The following is a 16,859-nucleotide window of genomic DNA, read 5'->3' as shown; positions in this document are numbered from 1 at the left end:
GAGCTAAATCTAGAAAACTCTTAGAAGAAAAAACAGGAAAAGCTTCATGACATTGGATTCAGTAAAGATTTCCTGGATATAGTATCAAGCACAGGCAGCAAAATAATAAACTGGCTACATCAAAATTTAATAAAACATTTCCACATCAAAGGACACTGATGAGAGTGAAAAGGCAACACACGACGGGAGAAAATATTTGCAGATCATATACGTGATAAGAAACTAATGTCCAGAATATATAAAAGAACTCCTACAGCTCAAAAACAAAAGCAAACAACCCAAAAAATGGGCTAAGGACATAAACAGACATTTCTCCAAAGAAGATACACAAATGGCCAATAAGCACATGAAAAGATGGTCAAAATCACTACAAATGAGGAAAACACAAACTGAAACCACAATAAGATACTTCACATCTATTAGGACAGCTATTATCAAAACAACAGTAAATAAGTATTGGCAAGATTATGGAGAAACTGGGATCCATTCTTGGTGAGAATGTAAAATGGTGTAGTCACCAGAAAAAAGGATGGCAGTTCCTCAAAAAAATAAATTAATTCAATAAAATAAAAATAAACAAACTGGCAATTACCATATGATCCAACAATTCTACTTCTAAGTATATACCCAGAGAAGTGAAAAGCAGAGACTCAAAGAGATATCTGAACACAAATATTCATAGCAACATTATTCACAATAGCCAAATGGTAGAAACAACCCAACTATCCTATGACAGATGAACAAATAAACAAAATGTGTGTGTGTGTGTGTGAGTATTATTCAGCTCTAAAAAGAAAGAAAATTCTGAGGTGCCTGGGTAGCTCAGTTGGTTAAGCGACTGCCTTCGGCTCAGGTCATGATCCTGGAGTCCTGGGATCGAGTCCCACATCGGGCTCCCTGCTCAGCAGGGAGTCTGCTTCTCGCTCTGACCCTCAACCCCTCTCATGCTCTCTCCCTCTCATTCTCTCTCTCAAATAAATAAATAAAATATTTAAAAAAAGAGAAAATTCTGATAAATGCTGTAACAAGGATGAACTTTGAGAACATTAAGCTAAGTGAAATAAGCCAGAAACAAAAGGATAAATACTGTATGATTCCATTATATGAGGTACCTCAAGTAGTAAATTAGAAAGCAGAATAGTGGTTACCAGGGGCGAGGGAAGGGAGTAATGGGTAGGTATTGTTTAATGGGTAAAGAGTTCCAGTTTGAGACTATTCTGGAGATAGAAAGTGATAATGACTGCACAACAATGTGAATGTACTTAATGCCACTCAATTGTACACTTGAAAATAGTTACAATGGTCAATTTTATGTATAGTTTACCACATTAAAACAATTTAAAAAAATGGTGATATATATGTTTTAAAGGATTTATATTATGTTAGGTGAAAAAAAAAAGGTTGTAAAATTCTATGTATATAGGGGCACCTGGCTGGCTCAGTCAAGCGTGAGACTCTCAGTTTCGGCTCAGGTCTTGAGTTGTGGGATCAAGCCCCAAGCTGGACTCCAAGCTTAGCCAAGAGTCCACTGGGGATTCTCTCTCCTCTCTCTCTACCCCTCCCCACTCACATGTGTGCACTCTTGCTCTCAAATAAATAAATCTTTTTTTAAAAAATTTGTATGTACAGGGGCGCCTGGGTGGCTCAGTCATTAAGCATCTGCCTTCGGATCAGGTCATGATCCCAGGCTCCTGGGATCGAGCCCAGGATCGGGCTCCCTGCTCAGCGGGGAGCCTGCTTCTCCCTCTCCCACTCCCCCTGCTTGTGTTCCCTCTCTCGCTGTGTCTCTCTCGCTCTGTCAAATAAATAAATAAATAAAAATCTTTAAAAAAATCTTGTATGTACAGAAAGATCACTTTTCTGTTTAAAAACAAACTTGTTATAAATTAATTCGTTTGTTCATTCATTCATTCATTCAAATAAAAACAAACTTCTTGCCCACATGAGCCCAAGAAAGACTTTGATTTTCATCTTGGGGCCAGAACAACATACAACACATCTTCCCTAACTGTGAGAGAGGCTGGGAAGTTGAGTACTCAGCATTTTTCACTCAGCAGTAGAGGAAGCCAAGGGAAGGGCTAGCTGAGAATCAGTACTGACCACGCCACCTCCACACCAGAAATGGAGGTCTGAGAACCTTCTCTGTTCCTTCTCCTTCTGTACCAGTTAGAAAATGAGACTAGCCAGGTCTGCTGGAGTACGAAGGATACAAGCTCCTCTGGCTTTTCTCAAGCTTTATCCTACTACTAAGTGAAATACCAGAAAGCGTCATCTAACACAATATTGTTTGGACTGGAAATTCCATTTGTTCAAGGTTTTCAGTTTGGGTTAAATTAATCTGTCTGCCTACGTATCAGCTGTGCCCAGGTGAACACTGTAGATTAAGCATGCCTTCAGAGGGGGTTACTTAACACAATTCTTCTCCAAGGTGGTGCTGCACTAGTATAACCTAGGTCAAGGCTGCCCAGTGCTGCCCTCTGAGGATTAACACAAGGCTGACCTCATTTGTACCACAAAAAGTGTTATGAAACGCTGATTTAAAGTTAAAAAAAATTAAAAACACAACAATGACAGAGTGGAAAGAACAGTGGGCTAGGAATCAGAAGAGCTGGGCCTGGGGTCAAGTTCTGCCACTTGTCACCCAAGTATGCTTTCTTTCAACAAGTCACTGAATCCATGTATCTGGCACTGGGCTAAGTAAGGAGGAGGGGGGCGTGTGAAGATGCCAAATAAACAAGATCATCTCTGTCCTCGAAAAGATGATCTTTTAGGGGCGCCTGGGTGGCTCAGTCGTTAAGCGTCTGCCTTCAGCTCAGGTCATGATCCCAGAGTCCTGGGATCGAGTCCCGCATCGGGCTCCCTTCTTGGTGGGGAGCCTGCTTCTCCCTCTCCCACTCCCCCTGCTGTGTTCCTGCTCTTGCTATCTCTCTCTCTCTCTCTGTCAAATAAATAAATAAAATCTTTAAAAAAAAAAAAAAGGATGATCTTTTATTTGGGTGAGCCCTTAATCTTGTAGATCCTCAGCTTCATCACCTACAACTCAGACATCACCATTCTCAAAGTGTTGTTAGGAAATAGGGCAGGATAGTTCAACCTCAGTGCCCTTGACGTTTTGGGCCAGATAATGCCTTGTTGTGGGGGGCTTTTCTGTTCATTGTAGGATACTTAGTGGCATCCCTGGCTTCTACTCCCTAGATTCCAGTAGCTCCCTGCCACCCCTCCCGCTCCCCCAGTAACAACCCAATGTCCCCTGGGACCCATCACCCCCAGTTGAGAACCTCTGAAATAGGGTGACATATATGAAAGCATTTAAAAAAGCATAAAGCCCCAAATCAAGTCAGCATTAATGTACATCTATTTGAAACACTACTTGTCAAAAAAAAAAAAAATTTCCTTTAAAGTATTTACAGTTTCCTTAGGAATGTTTTATTTTCTATTTTTATATATTTTGCCTACCATTAAAAGCCCTGCAGGGCTTTTTGGTTAATTTTCTTTACCCAAACAAAGCATCCTCATTAGAACATAGTTTTTAAATGTATCACTGTACTAACATGACAGTCAGAGTCAAACATAATTGCCATCTCTACAAAGCAGAAATTTTATCCAAAATCAAAGTACTCAGTGCCTACCTTTTAAGGTCAAGGGACTGGATCTTGTGAATTCTGTATTTGATGGCCTGTGCTGTTTACGAACTTCCAAGTACTCCTTAACTCTTGAATCAATGGTTTCTTTTAACAGTAAACAGACTTCCTAAAGTAAATTGAAAAATGAGATACAATTTTCTCATGCAATGCAATGCAAAAAGAGTCAACATCGTGCATATTAAAAAGTCAACACTGAACATTTTATTTTGTTTGCTTTTTTACTTAGCTGTGAAAGCTGAAAAAAATGCTATCTGTGCTCGAGGGTAACATGCCAGGTTTAAGTTTGCTCCCGAGGTTTGTTCAAAACCATGATGTTGGCTTACTCTGTGACCCGAGAAATTCATTTCATTTCCCACTGCCTCAGTTTCACATTTCTAAAAGCAAGATAAAAACAGTGAACTGCCCCGTGTGGCCAGGCAAGACTGGGGATGGCAGTCCCCTCCCCCCAATGGTTTCAGTGGACTGTTGTCATGTAGGGATACTAGGGACAGGGTCATCAGCTCTTCGGATTTAAGAGGAGCCAGCCACAGTGATTTTTATGTGAATATTTCCCATTTTTATGCGAATATTTCCCATTTTTCAAACTTGGTTCAAAACCTTTTTTTTTTTTTTTAAAGATTTTATTTATTTATTTGACAGAGAGAGAGAGCATGAGTGGGGTGAGGGGCAAGGGAAGGAGCAGGCTCTCTACTAAGCAGGGAGCCTGATGCCGGGCTCAATCCCGGGACCCCAGGATCATGACCTGAGCAGAAGGCAGCCGCTTAACGGACTGAGCCACCCAGGCACCCCCCAAAACAAACAAACAAATAAAAACCCTTTTTTAACCTAAACACCACCATTCACTAGTTTCTGGACTCAGGTTTAGAAATCTACTGAAGAAAGAACAGTATTGAGTGATGGGCTGAAGAGAGAACTAGAAACCAGTAATGTGATTTTCTTCCATGCTCTTCTTGATGATACTGTACATGCCCATTTGCTTTTGTGAAAACTGCACTATATCCACCAATTAATGGTGAAAATAATTTAACTTCTCATGTTTCTCTAAAGTAGATTAATATTTATTAGGCAACGGAAACACATGGTTTTAATTCAATGTCAACATACCACACCACTAGCAAATTTCTGGAGTTGTCTATTGTTTTATTTATCAGTGTTACTTAGGAAAAGAAAAACAAAACTCTCAAAGTCCACCACACAACAGGAAGAAACTGTCCACTAGAGACATGTAGCCATTGCAGGAAAAGGGAAAAATGGCACACAAATCTAAATTTCTTAATTTAGATTAAGAAACTGGTCCAAGTCCCAGCCTCTGCAGAAGGCTTGGAGTTGCCGAGGTCAACTCAAACCTGTTTCACTGGTTTCTTCAATGCCATCTCAGGTTGATCTCTTAGAATCTTCATAAATTAAAACAAGAACAAAATTCTAAGTAGCTCTGAAGGGCAATGATCGCCAAACTTGTTTTTTATTGCTAATACGTACACTCCTCAACAGTACTGAAAATCCTTGATTTAATTCACAAACGTGATCTACATAAAATGTAAACACTGGTCTCCTCTCTCTGCTCTCATTTTGCAGCCCAAAGATGCAGTGCCTTGTGGAATACAGAGATATCCGTTTACAGTTGAGCGTTTTGGCATTGTTCACACAACAGAAAGGCAGCCTTGCCTCATACTGTTGTTTTAACAATTAAAGAATTTTGCTTCACATGCAGGGTTCAACTATGACTGAGCTAGAAAATATGTGAAAGACATACATGGAAACAGAGATTGTTAAAATTTGGCCATAAATGCCCTATAAGGCTAGAACTAAAAATAGTATGACAAAAATAAAACAAAGGCCCATACAACACAAACTTTCTCCCTATAGTTACGGGGCTTTCCTTCCATGAGTCAGGTTTGACGAATGGAAGGTAGACCATGTGCAGTGTGGTCAAGATACCCTAGTAACTGACCACACCACACTTAGCGAAGCATTCTCTTCAGAACCAGAGCAATGCAAGAAAAGACAAATTCCCAGCTACACCAGAAGGGCACATAAGAAGACCAAGATGAAATCGAAGACCAAGAGGACAGAGATATATACAGTATTTCTACACTAACAGGGGCTCACACTTGCTTCCTCAAGTTCACAAATGAAACAGTTTGAGTTTGCCTGCTTGGGTACAAAGACTATTCGTGCTGGACTCAAAATAAACTTGGGTTTAATACATGCAATTAGTTCCTTTTTCTGAAAAGGAACTGGACATTCTTAAGACTTTCACTATATTAAAGCATCTGCTAAAATGCAATCAAATTGATTGCTCATGAAATCCCAATCATGAAATGATCTAATAAAAAAGATGAAAGCACTGAGACACTGAATACAGGCTAGAGTCATATCCTTTCCTTGACTAGCTTTTCTCCTTTCTCCGTCTCTCTCTCTCTCAGCAATTTTAATGTCAGTGAACAAACTTTAAAGGAACAACTTCAAGTATAAGCAGCAAACCGTCCACTTTGCTTTGAGAGAGAAGCTTGGCTTGCTGGCATAACCTGCCTTCTTGCAGCCACGCTGCAGCCAAGCTCTGCAGGTCCAATCGTGCACTGAGCACCTTTGCTAAGTCATGCTCGCTGCCCGGACGTAGTACTAGGTGGGGCAGCAACAGCTGTGTGTGGCACCCTGGAAAAATCTAGCCTCATGCTTTGCCTAGGAGGTGATTCACACATTCATAGCTTTATTTTAAAGTCTTCCAAAGCAACTGACTCTTGGCAAAACTTACTACATATCAACAAGAAAAGGCAAAGGCTGAGGTGGTAAGCTGGGAGAGAATGGAGGAAAAGGTGGGCCCGAAACAGTGGATTCTAGAATGCTGTTAATGTCAGTCAAGTCAGAAGACTTTTGGGGTGAGGTCCCCTCAGGTGAGCATTAGTCACTTTGGGGAAACAGAGTGTGGGTAAGCCAAATTTGGAATTCCATGGAGTTGAGTTATAGTAGGAGATGCTGGCTTACTGAATATTAAGTCCTGAAGAGAACAATCCATTTATTAACCTGAACGATAAATCTCATTATTCCGAATCTTGTGCCTGCCTTCTCCCAGCCGTGGGCCACTAGATATCAAGTACAATATTGCCCAGCCAAGTCCTGATTGTATTAGTACCTTGTGACTGAAAATGTATTACTTATAAATTTTCTTGGAGGGAGTTTTTGTTTTCTAGTAGTCTTCAAAAGTTGACTAAAAACAATTAGCACAGTAAAGGTTTTTTTTTTTTTTTTTTGCTTTGTTTTGTTGCCACTATCACTAGATTCTTCTCCATATACTACCTTTCAATAAAACTTATTTTTATTTCTAGCTCTAAAAAGCTATTGTGATGAGTATCACGGAGGACACAAAGTGCTATAATATTCTGAAAGTTATGTGAAAGCCACTGCCTCACTATCACTCTCCCTGCTCTCTAGTACAAGGACATGGAGAAGGAAGCAGAGCACGTGAGGAGAGCCAGATGCACTCTAGAACCTTCTGCCACAGCAGACTGGGGTGGGATCTCGGGGAAGCTGAGAGCTAGCAGTGACTCAGAGGCCTCTGGTTGAACTCTTTCATTTGCAGATAAGGAGACTGAGGCCCAGGGAGATCAAACACCAGGCTCCCAGCCACATGACCATCCAGCCATCCTCCTCCCTGACTGGCCTCAGTGAGAAGGAATAGAGTCAAACATCTCCACACTTGCCGTCAAAGACTCGTGTTAAGAAAAGTATGGTACAAGGGGGGCCTGGGTGGCTCAGTCATTAAGTGTCTGCCTTTGGCTCAGGTCATGATCCCAGGGTCTTGGGATCGAGCCCCACATCAGGCTCCCTGCTCCGCGGGAAGCCTGCTTTTCCCTCTCCCACTCCCCCTGTTTGTGTTCCCTCTCTCACTGTGTCTCTCTCTGTCAAATAAATAAATAAAATCTTAAAAAAAAAAAAAGTATGGTAGAAGACAAAAAGGTGGATGATGATAATTTAAGAATTAAATAAGAATTTGATTTCAAGGTGTGAAAAATCAGAATTGTGTTCACCCCACACCTACTTCAGGGTCTTGGTCTGTCCTTTACAAACAGATTAAAATCCCTGCTTGCCTAGAACCCTCACTTGACCATCGTCTTCTGTTTTAACTATAATGAGCCCTTTCCCCCAAAAGAGAGAGGTTGAAAATTCCTGGTTTAAATAATTTAGCTCATGAAATATATAGATGTATCACTTTCTTGGGGAAAAAGAAGCAAGTGTATGTCTGTCATTGGAATATAACAACTGTTTCTCAAGGGTTAAATATAATTCAATATTTTTTGCCCACTAACAAAAATGAAAGCTGGAAAGAGTTAATATTTCTTCTAGCAGCAGCAACTTGCATTTAAACAGTGAAAAGTTTTGTGGTACCTCTTTCTTCTGTTCAGAAAACCAGCTGGTATCTTTGTTTGAACCTTGTGGCAGTATGTGAAGATCCACCAGGACAGCAAAATTCCCACACTAAAAAGACATTAATGGCAGAGTTAGCTCACACCCAGCAAACAATCAGAGAAAAATCTCACAAATTCCTATGTGGTTGCTCATGATGAAATGGCAACAAAGTTCCCTAGTGGACAGAAACCTTCATATGGGTCAGGGATACACATCATAAACCTACTAGTTTTTGCAAGTTTAATATTTAGGGTAGAAATGCTAATATTTTAGTCATGACAGTAAAGACAAAATATCTCTCTGGGCCGCACCTCGAAAGGGGATTGCTCAAGACATCCAGTGGCAGCTGTACGACTATCAGACATAGAAAGAAGTCAAATAGGCCAGTCCTGGGTAGGCTCCAGAAAAGAAGGGTTCCGTGGATAGTCAGGGCAAGTCTTTCTTCTAAGTAGGAAAAAACAGATATAAGCTATTGCATTTTTAGACAAACAAAAGGAATGGCTGGAATAGCACATCTTAGAACAGAAATGGAAATGAGGACAAACAAAAAAGAACCAAGGACAGGAAGGTAGATGCTGAATGACAGCTATCAAAACTAAATTAGTTTTATTAAAATATGCTATAAAACTGTCCAAACCCTGCTTCCTGTCACTGTACAACAGGGTAGCCAATAACCAGGTGTGGCTACTGAGCACATGAAATGTGGCTACTATGATTGAGAAGCTGAATTTTAAACTGTATTTAACTTTAATTTAAACAGCCATATGTGGCTAGCCACTCTGTGGCACAGCTACAGACCCTGTAAAATGTAGCCTTATAACTACTCACACCTTATGAGTGATTTCTGAAAATCTCTAACTGTGGATGAGCTAACTCAGAAAGGAACAGAAGACCAAAACTGCAGGTTGGGGACGGTCTCCAAGGCCCAAAGGGTCCGTGATGGCCTGTAGGAAAATGTCACTTCTGCACTTCTTTGCCTAAATAGTTTTTTTTTTTTTCCCTTTTTAAATCCTGTGCTATAATTCAATGGTGAAAGGAACGTATTTTCAACTAATGACCTGTGAACACCAAACATAAATATGGGAAGAAAATAAAACATGACATTGACATCATACCATACACAAAAATTAATTTGAGATGGATGATAGACCTCCACATAAAAACCAAAACTGTCTTGCCAAACAGAATAGAAAAAAATTTCTTAGGACCCACAAAGCACAAAATACAGAGGAAAAATATTATTAAATTGAACTCTGTCAAAATTGAAAACCTCTGCTCATTAATAAAATGAATATGTATGTCACAGGCTGAGATAAAATATTCATAAATGCATGTATCTGACATAAAGGAGTGGCATTCAAAATAAAGAACTCCTACAAGTCGATATTAAGAAAACAAACAACTCAAGCTTGAATAGATACTTCACAAGATAAACAAACAGCTAATAACACATGGAAAAGTATTCAACATCAGTCATCGGACAAATGCAAATTAAAACCACTAAGAGATACAACCCTGTACCTACCAGAATGACTAAAATTAAAAAGACTGACACACCATATGTTGGTAAGGATGTGGAGCAATCCAAACTTTCATACATTGCTAGTGGAAATGTAAGATGGTTCGACAACGTTGGCAAACAGTTGGTCAGTTTCCTACAGTTAAACATACATTTCATTTACTGACTAAGCCAACAATTCCACTTTAGATATTTACCAAGAAAGATAAAAACATGTGAACAGAAAGACTTGTACTCAAATGTTAGTCGAAGTTTTATTTATAATAGCTAAGACAGAAAACAACCCAAGTCATCAACAGGAGAATAAACAAAGTGTGGTACATTCATTCAATGGAATGCTCCTCACAAAACTACTGATACACTCAACATGGACTGATCTCCACCTTATGTTGAGCAAAAGAAGCCAAGCTAAAAGAATACCTATTGTATGATTCCACTAATATAAAGTTCTAGAGCAGCAAAACTAATCTGTGGTCAAAGCAATCAGATAGTGGGCCACCTGGGTGGCTCAGTCGGTTAAGCATCCACCTTCGGCTCAGGTCATGATCCCAGGGTCCTGGGATCAAGCCCCGATTCAGGCTCCCTCCCTCCCTCTCCCTCTGCCTGCCATTCCCCCTGCTTGTGCTCTCTCTGTCTCTGTCAAATAAATAACAAAAACATCTTAAAAAAAAAAAAAGGCAATCAGATAGTGATTATCTAGGGAGCAACTGAATGAGAATAGGCACAGAAGAACTTGGTGTGGCAATGGGAATGTTCTGTATCTTGGTGGGTTATATGCTAAAGATCAGTTCATTTCAGCATATATAAATTACACATCACTAATAAATAATTTTTTAAAAGCTGTGTAAAAGCACATTTATATTTACTGACAGTTATATAAAATGTATTATGTCCCTGAAAATGTATGGGTATTTCGGGGAAGACCAAAGTGAAGTTCATCGTGTAAAAAATCATGAAATATGGTGAAAGAGGGTCTCCTACGATGTCAAATAGTAGAGTGTAACCCACTGAACTGCGGTGTACTGTGTTACAACCAGTATTTTATTTTAAAGAAAGAGAATCAAAGGGAATATTTGAATAGAATAAAAAATACCAGTATGTCACATGGTAAGGTCAAGTCTTGTTTTGTGAAACTTATGAGTATAATGACTTATGATGTAAAGCCTCTTACTGTGGACTTGTGATCAAAACTGTTTGAAAACCATACTCAAGTATACTGTTATTCTAAAAGTTTCTTCACAATGCTGATTATAGATTTAACCTTTAAGGAGTATGCTGCCACCAGGTGGAGGTCACATGCCACAACTACATGATCTTAGCCAGGGGTTATTAACCTTTTGTGTGCCATGGACCTCTCTGGGCAGCTGTGAAGCTGATGACATTGGCTAAGAATAAGGTTTTTTAAATGCATGAAACACAATGCATAGGACTAAAAAAAAAAAAAATGATTTGACTAAAGTATGATTATCCAAATTAAAAAAAAATTTGTGATTTAGTAATGTATGTACTTGTTTATTAAGGCACTCGCTCTTCTCACATAGTGGTAGATCTAATAACCACCATAAATACAAAGTAGTGGTAAGCATAAATGATATCTTCAGATATGTGCCACAATTATAATATAATATGAAAAGAGAGATGATTCTAATGGTGACACAAACTGCGAATACTACTGTGTTTTAAATACTTAACTTATAGGGCACCTAGGTGGCTCAGTTAGTTAAGTGCCCAACTCTTGGTCATGATCTCAGGGTTGTGAGATTGAGCCCTGTGTCGGGCTCCATGCTCAGCACAGTCTGCTTGAGATTCTCTCTCTCCCTCTCCTTCTGCCTCTCCCCCAGCTTTGCACACGCATGCACACGCACTCTCTAAAATAAATAAATCTTTAAAATAAATACTTAACTTATAATAAAAAATAAATTGATGAGAATTTGGTTAAAATAAAGATGTAATTTTGTTCCCATCCAAGTTCACTGACCCTCTGAATTCTACCACAGACCTGTTGAGGCTCCATAGGTGGCAGAACAAGAGCCTCTCCAAAGCAACAGGATGTGCCTTACGCACATCTTACTGGGTTTCCTGCAAGTGTTTAATCCTGACTCCTCAAACCAAGTTTTCTACAACCTCCTCTCTATTAGCAAAAATATCTTTTAAAATTAAAAAAAAAGTGATGCTTGAACAATCTGAATCAATAGTATATAATAGTAGCTTTCTACAGAATTAAACAGCAAGGTCCAATTTTGTATTTTCTCATCATTTCATAACTTTGATCACAAATAACCCAGTGTAAGTTTGATGATAAACAGACTAATTAGAATGCCTTTTTTTTTTTTTTTTTTTAAATAAATCACGGAATCTTACTCTGGTGTTCAAACTTTCCTGGATTTCAGCCAGACCCCACCACCGGGCACACATGCGGTCTGCCCCCTCCCCGCCAAAAGCAGGCTTCTCCCTCTGCAGCCAGCAGTTCTGAGTTCTCCAGCAAGAGCTCTCTTAAACTCCCACACTAAGCATCAGGACTGTGCCTTTCTAAAGTTCCCTGCTCTCAAAGCTTTGCTGCTTTGCTCCCATGAGTAAACAGACGTTGGGCGGGGGGTTCTCTTACTGCTGCCAGAAGCACAGCCTTCACTTCTCCTTAATTAGGAGGTAATTTCATCTCTCAGCAGATAAACTGTCCAGCTCTCTTCAGAAAGGAGGAACACACTAACCATCACTTCTTTCTTAGGCCTGAGCTGCTCATTTTACACAGGCCAAGTTATCTCTTTAACAGACCAAAGGCTACTAGAAGAAGCTTCGCATCCCATGCCCTGGGTTGTGAGTCAACAGGCCAGGGTGTGATCCAGCTTCTAACCCCCTCCACCCAGAGGTTTCAGCCAAAAGCCTGGGAGTCAACCCTAACTCCTCCCTTTCCCTAGCCCTCCACCAGCAGTCACCAAGTCTTGTGGATTTTACTTCTTAAAGAGCTAACCCGGATCTCGCCGTTCTGAGCCTCCTTCTGAGATACCTACATGTGTGAGAAGTGTTAGCATTTCCACCTTTATTTTACACTTAGGGTAAAATTAGAAGGTAAGATCTTCCACCCCTGGCAAGGGCATGGGCATCTCTGTGGAGCTTTTCTGAATAGTCTATCACTTCCTCCTCTGGATCAGGCATATGCTTCACATGCTTATTTATTCCTGCACTAAACAGGTGGTCTATGTAGGGGCCGTCCCTGCTAGGCTGTTAGCTCCTTGGTATAGACAGACAGGGTCCCAATCTCATTTGACTCTACACTGCAGCAATCAGCACAGGACCAGCTCATAATAAGTGTGTGCGTGCGTGTGTATAGACAGCTTTAATCTTCAGTGAGACCATCCTGGCCCTGCCCTCCAGCATCCAGGCCACCACTGCTCTGCCTGGAGAGTCTTTCTCAAGGGGAAGGAAACAGAGCAAGTGCTTAATATTTAATAGACGGAAGAAGGGAATGAGTGAATGAAGACAAGATAAATGCGCTCTGAATTTTGGGCAAACCATAGGCTCATCTGCTAAGTGAGGGCACTGAGCCCATTCTGGGGACAAGGCTGTTCCAATTCAGCCCAGGACACTGATGCATTATAGAACAACTTCCTCCCTCCTTATTCTAGAGTGGCAACAACTACACCGTCACCAGTGGCAAGCAGTCATTTTCTATAGTTTGAAAAAAGGGAATAATACAAGGACCCTACAATTACTTTGCCCTAAACTCACCGCCAGGGGTGGAAGATCTTATCTTCTAATTTTACCCTAAGTGTAAAATAAAGGTGAGATCTGTGTATTCTCTCTCTCTCTCATTCACTCATTCCTTCAACACCCGCTGAGTTTCATAGGGGTACTGGCCAGAACTTGAGGCAGCAACAGAGCACTGCGGTAAGTGTAACCACAGCATACACCAAGGACCAGAAGTGGCCAGGCCACAACTCTGCTCTAGGGAGGCCAGGGCTGAGGGGTATGACTTCAGGCTAAGTCCTGAGGAAGAGGGCAAGAGGCAGAGAGAGAAAAACAAACAGCACCCACATAGGAAAGAGTCTTGAACAGCTTGCGTGCTCTGGGGACAAGAGTCCAGTAAGCAGAAAGAGGGCAACATCAGCAGATGAGGCCAACAGGGTAGGAGGGTTCCACTGGGCAGGCCAAGGAGAAACAAGACCTGTAGGCTGGAGAGCTCTCTCAGGTAAGGAGTGTGGTGCGTGCGCTGGTGGGGAGAAATCATGGAACCATGCAGACAGGTTTAAAGTCACCCCAAAAACCCAAATAAGAGACAATGGAAGGTGATGGGTGAAGACAAAGGGGTAGAGTTGAGAGAAACTCAAAAAAGAAAGAAGAGGATGTGGTTGGGTGTAGGAGGAGGAAGAGCAAAGATGATGCTCTAGGCATGTGAGTAGTGTCAACCATGCCCATGGGGCTGTCCACAGGCAACTCATCCAGATGGGTCTGTTCTGTCACTGGCATTTTATCCTCACCTGTCATCAAGGATTTAAGGCAGGTTGGATTAACAAGGCAAACACTAAAAATAGAGGAAATAAGAAAAACAAGGGTAGAAACATAAAATGAAACCAATGGTAGGTCTGTCCAACATTCCACCATGGTCATAGGTCTCTGCAATATTTGGCTCTGAGTTTGCTAGTTTCCAATGTAAAAAAAAAAAAAAAAAAAAGCCAATCAGAGTCCATAAGATGAGAATGAATCAGTACTGAAGACAACTCGATCATTCCTAAATATTAAATCTAGAAAGACACTTCTCCTGAAGGTTTTCATGAAAAAACAGAAACAAAAAAACAACACGTCAATTCTCTTCCTGGAGTATCAACTTTACTAAAAGGCTTTAAGGAACATATTAAATATTTTCATATCAAAATAAACTGCAGTATGTTACAACATGGAATTAAAAAGTCATGTGGTTTTGAAAGAAAAAGCACAGTTTACAGAGCACCTATTTTCTAGGCATTGTGCTAAGCTTTACTTATAGTATTCAACTTAATCCTCACCACTAGCCTATGAAAGAACACAACTGTTACTCACATTTTATAGATAAGGAAGTGCAATCTGAGAAGGTAAGGACTGGTCCAGTATGACATAGTCAGTAAGTGACAGACCCAGGAATCAAATCCAAATCTCTGAATACTCCAAAGCCCACTGCCATGCATTACTTCAAAGGACCTGCTTCCAGAACCCCTGTGGAGGCACATTTAAGGCTGCCTAGCCTGGACCCACCCCACTGTACCTATTCCCTCTAGGGTGAGCATTGGCAGCCCGCGTCTATCCATTAGTGCCACGGGACTGAACCAAGGATGCTGCACAGAGTCACTCAGCTCCCTTCCCTGAGCAGAGTGATTCACTCCATCCTGGAAGCGAGGCACTAAAAGAGTTCAGATGCTGAAGCTGCCGGTGTGGGATGCCCTCTTGGGTAAGAGAGCAGGGTAGTGGCAAAGCCCCACTGCAGAAGGAGTGGGGCGGGAGGGCTAGTTCGGTAGAAGGCAGGAGGAAAGGGGAAAGTAAAGAATGCAGCAGAGCACTAGGGCAGTAAATCACACTGAAGGTGGGGTGGGGGTTGGGGGGCAGGAACAGTGATCCCTGGACAGTAACAATCCTTACCTGGAGTTAAAGCAGAAGAAAAGTCGACACAAATCTTTTGTCAATTTAACCCCCTTGGCCTGCTCCTTACTACATACTCGCCCAAGGAATCCAAGCTTGCAGTTTACATTCAAGAAAAGCAAGCAGCATACCTTTAGGATGGCATATACGATAAACCAGCAGACAGTTAGGTCAGGGAAGGAGAGAATAAAGGGTCATTCCACTGGATATACACTGTTTCCTTAACCTAACTGCAGAAACTCAAGGGTGAACAAATTGGCAATAACAAGAGTTAAGATTCCTTGAGCATTGATTGTGTGCCAGATACTGTGTGAAGCCCTTTCTGTACCTTATTGCATTTGACTCCCAGGACAACCCAGAGAGTCATAAACGATTACCAGTCAGTGTTCTGGAAACATCGAGAAACTGAAGAGCTCTGCTCTCTTTCACTTGTCGAAGATCCCCAGTGATCATGGCTAGGTTTTGTTTGGTGTAGTGCCTTGCCAACCTGGCAATACCTGGCAGGCCAGGTAGAAGGAACACTATAATCTTAGTAACAGAATGAGACACAGCCTGAATTCAAGATCACAGCATACAGAGAAGGCCTGGAGAAAGCCCTCTGATGACAAACAGGAGAAGGGCCTCACGCAGGAAGTCCGAGGCCATGAATCTCTTCTGATGATGCCCCAGTGCCTTCCACTTTAAGATCCCACCTCCTGGTGGTGTTTCGGTTTACCACCATTGTTTGGATTCTATTTGCACACGTTTGCCCCAATGCGTAGGTTACGAAAGAGCCACACTGAGTCTGGCGCACTGTCTCGTCCTGAATCAGTTCGCTACGGGCCACACCAGCGTTAATAGGAAAAATCTTAGCAACCAACAAGTCCTTCCCCTGAGCATTCTCTGACACCTTTCAGGCAGGAATAAGCTCCTGTTTGCTGCCACAGCACTTTATTCATGACTCCGTTGTGGAATCATCATAGGCTGTAAACACATGGCTGCATACATCCATCCCCCAGGGGCTGCCTGTGGGGAGGAGCTGCTTTCTGTTACCCTTGGGCTCTCACTGCCTCAAACTGGGCCTGACAGTGAGGAGTGCTTGTTAAATGAATTTAAAAAAAAATACATCAATGATAAAAATTACTTTAATGTCTGCCTTGTTCTCTGTCTAGGAGGGATTACCTCCCTCTTACCTGCACCCTGTCCTCAGAATGAGAAACACCACAGAATCAAACTCACGGCTTGCAACTAAGTTGGCTCATTTATGAATAGAATAGTGTCACACCAGAAAACAGGCTGTGATGCCCGCTCCTCCGTGCCACACAGTTATTTTCCCACCTTCCAATCAGGCAGAACAATCTGTAAGACCCTGGCGGACTGTGTGAATTCAAACCCCATAACGGGAACATGTGTGGGGGCTTCATTGGTTGCAAACAGATGACTAGTCCTTTGAGCTCAAGTTTTACCGGCTGAAGGGGATGCAGGGGAGGAAGTGACTTGTCTCAAGTGAAAAGGAATCAGAAGGGGAGGGAGTTTCTGTCTCCTGTTCAGTGTCTGTTGTGGGACTTTTGGCTACAGGTCAGGGATGTACACCTTTCCAGTCACTTGTTTGTTTTTCTTAACAGATTTATTGTCATGCATGGGGAAAGATTCTACATGGGTGAGAAGCAAGTCACAAAGGAATGAGAAAGAACACGGAGAAG

The 16,859-nt window shown here is 41.5% G+C and overlaps 1 protein-coding gene across 12 annotated transcripts in view; it reads right to left on the bottom strand.

Moving 5' to 3' along the window:
• SLX4IP (SLX4 interacting protein) overlaps positions 1-16,859 on the bottom strand; it is a 186,204-nt gene that overhangs the window by 63,512 nt on the left and 105,833 nt on the right. For 7 of the 12 annotated variants that reach the window (XM_081833229.1, XM_081833235.1, XM_081833230.1 and 4 more), the window contains 3 exons: positions 8,363-8,495; positions 8,031-8,120; positions 3,630-3,750 (listed from right to left, as the gene is read on the bottom strand). In XM_081833229.1, coding sequence (XP_081689355.1) covers positions 3,630-3,750; positions 8,031-8,120; positions 8,363-8,416 — 265 coding nt within the window. In that variant the 5' untranslated portion in view covers positions 8,417-8,495. The remainder of the gene's footprint in view (positions 1-3,629; positions 3,751-8,030; positions 8,121-8,362; positions 8,496-16,859) is intronic. The other 5 variants (XM_031031836.2, XM_031031840.2, XM_031031842.2 and 2 more) reach the window with 1 other exon arrangement.

This window comes from Leptonychotes weddellii, chromosome 10 (assembly GCF_054177405.1).
Source record: "Leptonychotes weddellii isolate Sample4059 chromosome 10, ASM5417740v2, whole genome shotgun sequence".
NCBI classification, from domain to species: Eukaryota; Metazoa; Chordata; class Mammalia; order Carnivora; family Phocidae; genus Leptonychotes; species Leptonychotes weddellii.
This window is presented reverse-complemented; position numbering and strand designations above follow the sequence as displayed.